The sequence below is a fragment of the Rhipicephalus microplus genome, chromosome X, assembly GCF_043290135.1.
Source record: "Rhipicephalus microplus isolate Deutch F79 chromosome X, USDA_Rmic, whole genome shotgun sequence".
In the NCBI taxonomy this organism is placed as follows: domain Eukaryota; kingdom Metazoa; phylum Arthropoda; class Arachnida; order Ixodida; family Ixodidae; genus Rhipicephalus; species Rhipicephalus microplus.
In genome coordinates, this window is record NC_134710.1 from 305255071 (window position 1) to 305261300 (window position 6230).

Sequence of the window (6230 nt, forward strand, 5' to 3'; positions counted from 1 at the left end):
CTCGCATGCTTCACGACGCGTTTCCCGACGGCTTGGAACACGAATAATTCTTGGTGTGCCGGAGGCAAATCTGGGCTAGCCAAGTGGCCACCATCTTCATTTCTTCGCTTGCCTTGTGCCACTAGTGCAAGCTGCCCACAATTGTTTTCGACGTTTCCAATATAATTTTACCGCACAAATTTCAACTACGATTTTTCGTCCCAATGTACTGCTGATACTGCGTACGCACGAAGGTGTTTTAAAGTTCCCAGGCCGTGATATCATTGCATTACAAGGGATAGCAGCCTGGAAACTTCTGAAGATCTTTGTACGTGGTATTGACGTCTATCTTTGTAAGTCAGAGTTTTATGGGTCAGAGATGTACACTGCTTTTGTATTGTGCATCGATTAGCTAATCATTCAAAGGGGTCTGCTGGTACACTTATGACATGCACATATCTTTTTCGTATTTTGACAGCGAAGCATCCACTTACTAACATTTTCAGACCGCGCTGATGCCATGCTGTGTGGCGGTCCAAGCTACGGCAGCTACTGTTGTGTATCGTGGTGCTTCAACAATGGCAGAACCCACAAGAAGCCTGGGACGAGTTTTTTCCGCATACCACGGGACGGCAGGTGTGTTAAAGCTTTTGTATGATTTGCATGTCTTTAGGCTTACTGTTCGTACTTGCTCAGTGAGGGTAACAATAAAAAATCACTATTCAAGCACTTCCCCTTTCAGCTGATAGTTCATTGCCAATGCAGGATGAAAGCATGAATGCAGTATGCTGGATGCGATGATCTCCTGAATAAGCCGGCCAGCCTATTGTACGCAACGTACAGAGTTTGTAGTGACCATTTTACCGCTCAAAGTTTCATGGACCCTGGGTACACAAGGCTTACAAGAATGGCTGTTCCCAGTGTGCAACCAGCTGCACCATGTAAGTGATTGACTGAAACTCAAATATGTGCAATAGCAGCCACTTGTATTGAATCAGTGGCAACAGTTAACCGCGAAGATCTTTGTAGCCGATGGAGAAACCTGACTATAGAAGTAACACTTGGAAAGTCTTAAATTTTGTTAATTGTGGGCTATTACCTTCCTAACAGCAGCTTTACATTTCTGTCATTTTTTGATGCTCTTGATCTGCGACACTTGTTTTGAGAGACTTTAAAGGGCTATTTCACGTTATCTTCAAGCCTGAGTGCACATGTACATACAACTTTCATCAGTGAAAGCTGACACTGTTGATAATTCTAAAAATCACAAATTACTTGTTTCCTAGTTGGGGCCTTCTCTTTTCTTCCACGTTCGACCAATTTATGCGTTTGAAAGAGCTGTTTAAGTTAACCCATGCTACAAGCTTTGTAACTTGTACCAACTGCACATATATGCAGGTTCTCTGAGCGTCGCTTCAAATAGTGACTGTGACATGGCTGCAGAAGCTGCACTGCAAGGTGCGGATGAGCTTCAATTTGTGTTGTTTTAAGCCTCTTGCTGACACATTGTAGTAATTTCATTTCTTCAGGACCTGCGGTAGAGGCTTCAAAAAGCGGCTCCCACACAATGAGGTGCCCCGATGAGCAGGGTGCATTCAGTGTCGCGATTTCTTTTTTTTTACCCACATTGACTGTTGACCAAACCTCTGCAGGTGGCAGCTCCCTTGTACCTGGTGAAAGAATTTCTGCTGACTTCCTCTTGCTGGAGAAAACCTTAACCAGTCGTTCAGCTGTCACAAAAGGAGCTTGTGTGACCGGTAAGTTGTATGTTCACTTAACACCAGAGTGGATTGATATAGAGACTTCCGCAGGCCGCTCGCAAGATTGTTCCGACAGCACTGTCCGAGGCACAGAACAAGCTTCACAAGACCCTCCAGAAGACGCCTCCGCCAACAGCTCCACGCCTGAGTGCCCTAGAGAAAATGGTGACTATGCTTTTATTGCAGCGTTTTTTGATGTGCTATTATATGTTTAGGACATTATGAGGAAACTATCCTCAAAAGGACACTACGTGTGCACTTACAAAATGTAAGGGTGGGCTCTCAGTGATTTTCATTTTTTTGTGCATTGTCAACATTGTGAATAGTTTGTTTTTAGGTAGTGGAATCGAAAACATTGCACCACAGAAAGTTGTGCACCTTGGGTCTGAAAGAACGAGGAAAGTGCTCGTATGGGATTAGTTGTTCTTCGCTTTTACATCCATTTTTTGTTTATTTCAGTGTGTTCCTGTGTGCCAGCGACAATGTCTCCATCAATGAAGTACAAGCAAACCATTAAACATCTGCAAGCCAAAGTAGCAGCACAGCGGAAAACTATTAAAAACTGCGAGACAGCCTCACCAAGCATTGTCATCGACTTCAAAGGCCCTTGTAGCTATCCGACCGCACGTCACCGAGGAGGTTTTTAAACTTCTTTCTGCACATGTTCGCTTGAGGCCCAAATGCAAGGGCAAGCTGTTTCCCGTGTGGTTCAAGAAACTCGCTCTTCACTTAAACTTCCGAGGTCCGCGAGCATACCGATTTCTGGCTCCATATTTTTGTTTGCCCTCCCGACGTTCATTAAGGAGGTGGCTAGCTAATGTAAAGATGACTCCAGGCATAATTCAGGTATCTTTTCTTCCATTGCAACAAATACTCAAGCTTGGAATGAACGGGACCGAGTGTGCGCTTTAGTTTTCGACGAAATAGCACTCAAAAAGAATTTGTACTATGATGCTGCAAGAGACGTTGTACAGGGTTTTACAGATGGTGGCACTCATCGCACTTCAACCATTGCTGATCAAGCACTGGTTTTTCTTCTTGTTGGTGTTTCGAGAAAGTGGGTTCAACCGGTTGCTTTTACTATAGGGCTCACATCAACACCATCATCTGCTATGCATAACTTGCTGGTGTCACTCATTTTGGAGCTTAGGAGCATTAATATTGCAGTGAAAGCAGTCATTTGTGACCAGGGCCGTTGAAATGTAAGTCTCGCTAACCAAGTAAGAGTGACTGTAGCAAAGCCTTTTTTTGAAGTAAATGATGAGCGGGTGTATTACATTTTTGATGTTCCGCATTTAATTAAAACAACGCGCAATAATATCCAAGCACACAAGTTATACATTGGGGATGACATCGTTAACTGGTCGCACATTGTAAGTCTTTACCAATCCTCACATGAGTTGCGGTTGCGATTGGCTCCAAAGTTGATTGAACGGCACGTTCATCACAAACCTTTTTCTAATATGAAGGTCAGCAGAGAAACTCAGGTCCTCAGTGCATCAGTTTCGATTACTATCACGGCAATAGTGTATGCCAAGGTGCTGTCTGCCTCAGACATCACTACAGCTCAATTTTGTGATCGTATGGACAGGATTTTCGATGCCTTGAACAACTCGAGTGAAAAAAGAACTTCGCAAAAGCTGTAGCATGCAATCATGAAAAATGATTCAGAGCTGATTGACTTCCTCCGAGGCCAGCTTTCCTGGATTGCATCATTAAAGGTTTGTTGGCAGACGTCAACCACAAATCTTCGTAGGTTGGCAAATAACAATTCAGGCTATTTGTCAACTAAGGGAAGACCTCTCCAAAAATTACAATTTTGAATACCTGTTAACACGCAGGCTTCAACAGGATCCTCTGGAGAACATATTTGTTCACACTAGGCAAAAACAGGGTAGCAACACCAACCCCAAAGTAGCACAATTTATTTGTGGCCTGAAGCACGTCTGCATAAGAAAACTCTTCAAGGTGTCAGAATACGAAAATGTCGAGGATGATGAATGTGACCTCTTCCAGGAGCAGCTCTCGCCATTCTTCCTCACCAGTGCGTCTCTTGTGGATAATGAGGAGTGTGCACAGCCACAGCCTGACGACTTTTCTGCTCTAGATGATCTCTCTGAACTTGCGACCAACATTCACTCCCATTTTATTGATGACTTCGCTGCATATATGTAGCTGGTTTTCTCATCAAACACTTCTTTCGGAATGCATGTGACGGTTGCTGTTGCCCACAGTTACTGAAAGACGACAGTGAAACGCTTAAGGGTATCCACCAGTAGTTCACAATGCTCAAAGCATGCCACGTCCCCAGCAAACTTTTTGGGAATCCCACAGTGCCATCAGAAGCAGCTTTTGCATACGTACAACAACTTGAATCTCACTTTCTTGCCATGATTGAGGCCACTGCACATCACCTGAAAGTGTGCGATGTTTTGGATCACCATCAGTCAAGTGTTGGCGATTTTCATTTTTGCTCTGCTGGGTGTCGTGCGAAGTATCTGAAAATGTTTTGCCGGGTTCGTTTATGTTGGCATGTGCGTTTTGTGAACCGAAACTTAGGGTTAGGTTTGAGTCTTCAATCTCAGGCATACAGCTTGACAAGTTCAATGGTTGACAATTAGCGGCGGGTTTACACAAAAGTATTCGAGTTGAGCCGAATCCTGCAATAGCTTTGTTATGTTATTACTTCGTTACAGCAGACTTCATTATGGTCTTATATGCTTATATTCAGTTCAACTGGACTAACCACTCCTTCGTTGCATACAGTTTTGGTTACCCGCCAAGAGGCGTAGGAGGGACACTGTGTATTCGCTCGAAGTGATTTGCATAACCTTCAAAAGAATGTTGGGTATCCTGTCTGTATTTTTGTAGCTAATGCGGGCGAACTGTACACTTTACTGTGGGTTGCTTGATCACTGTGTATGCTTTATCTCTCCAGCTCATGTAATATATCGATAACAAAATTGCTTGTTGAAATGTCTTCGAGCGGATAAGGAACACAGTATGAAGTGGGCACGGTTCACGTTATCACGCTTTTCGTATTTTAGCTTTTCATGAACTTCCTCATCTCGCCCATCAATATTTTCAGAAGAATACCCAAACTTGTAGCGTTTGATGGGGCTGCGGACGCTGCCATTTTATTTTTATATAGCTTGTCAGTGATAACGTATTATGTAGAGCCTTTGTGAAAAATAATGAGCCAAAGTGGTTTCCTTCTGCTATTTATTAGTCCTGTAATACCGCTCTTATAGCACCAATCAGGGTCCACAATTCTTGATAAATGATGACTGCAATCTATTTTAGCTCCCAAGCGTCACAGCAACACCCAGACGCAAATCACTTGGGATCTTAAGTTTTTGATGAAGGCGACGCATAAGAAGAGCCACAAGACCTGCCAGTGTTGTAGCATAAAGTTTGTCTTTCACGTAGTGAGCAAGCTGCGAAGCCATACCTTTCTGAGGACAAGCAGGCATCAAGTCTGCTTTTTTCATTTTGGGCTAGCTGTTCTTAAGCACAGCCAGCACACTGCACCTTGGCCTTTCTGCTATATTGTGTCATGTCGTTTCCGTGCGCTCTTTTTTTCTATGCATTATTTCGGCTAAGCCCAGGCACGATTTGCAACTTCATTGCTGTGTATGTCATTTCTTCCTTCTTCATCAGCATTGTGCGCTGTGTTTTTTCCATAGATCCTTACATACCCACTGGCCCGGTGTGTCATACTTCACCAGCTTTTCGGCTTCTGCCAACTCTAGCGATGTGTGCATTGTCTGTGTCCTCTCTATATTTGTTACAATGTTTGTTACAATATTTGTTACAATTTATTTGTAAGGCGAGATGCATTTGTTGTCTACCTTTGTCATATTGTGCTTTTTATATTCGCAGACTCTACCTTGCCTTCGAATAAAACATTGCGGATACTCTGTCTCTTTGACTGATATATACATTGATCACTTGTTTCAAAAGAAAAACACAAGCGCGATGAATAAAACCGTAGTGAATTATCATTACCTGCATCTCTTTTTCTTATAACCTAATTTAAATAAAAATTACTTCACGACCACTTCGCACGAACCGCTGAACAAAACAAAACGGGGAAACACTAAATCAAAACGACCTACAAAAACTATCCATTTTGGCGATGAAATGTGGTCTGAAATCATGAACTTTCGTCACAGCCAAACGTCGGTTACGCAAAGTAATTTAAAATTTGCGCCAGTGAAACCGAAACAGAAAGCGCACGCCACTTGCTCTCACCAACCACCAAGTGTGCTAGGGTCGATTGGGCCGCTGGGGTCTACGGGAGTGTCCACTCCTAACCTTTTTTTTTGCGCTACAGTGATGGCAAAGCCAAAATAGTGGCAGAACTACGACGCGAAGAACTTGGCGACTAAAGTGGAAATTTTGGAAGCACTGGAGAACGGCGAATGGCGACAGCAGGTTATGACCAAGTACAACGTGAAGCGGAGCATGTTGGGAACGTACGTGAAAAAT

The 6230-nt window shown here is 43.4% G+C and overlaps 1 protein-coding gene across 2 annotated transcripts; it reads left to right on the top strand.

Annotated features, from left to right (window-relative positions):
• The first annotated feature begins 287 nt into the window (after positions 1-287).
• Positions 288-5438, top strand: LOC142777203 (uncharacterized). 2 transcript variants are annotated; one of them, XR_012887973.1, is made up of 4 exons: positions 288-920; positions 1378-1736; positions 1791-1904; positions 2199-5438. XR_012887973.1 is itself a non-coding variant. In XM_075881524.1 (4 exons), exons 1-4 carry the CDS (start codon positions 758-760, stop codon positions 2384-2386), a joined length of 570 nt encoding a protein of 189 aa, XP_075737639.1. In that variant the 5' UTR covers positions 288-757; the 3' UTR covers positions 2387-5438. The 2 variants fall into 2 exon arrangements, 1 of the variants encoding a protein (XP_075737639.1); XM_075881524.1 differs by having other exon boundaries at positions 1632-1736.
• Positions 5439-6230: the final 792 nt, after the last annotated feature.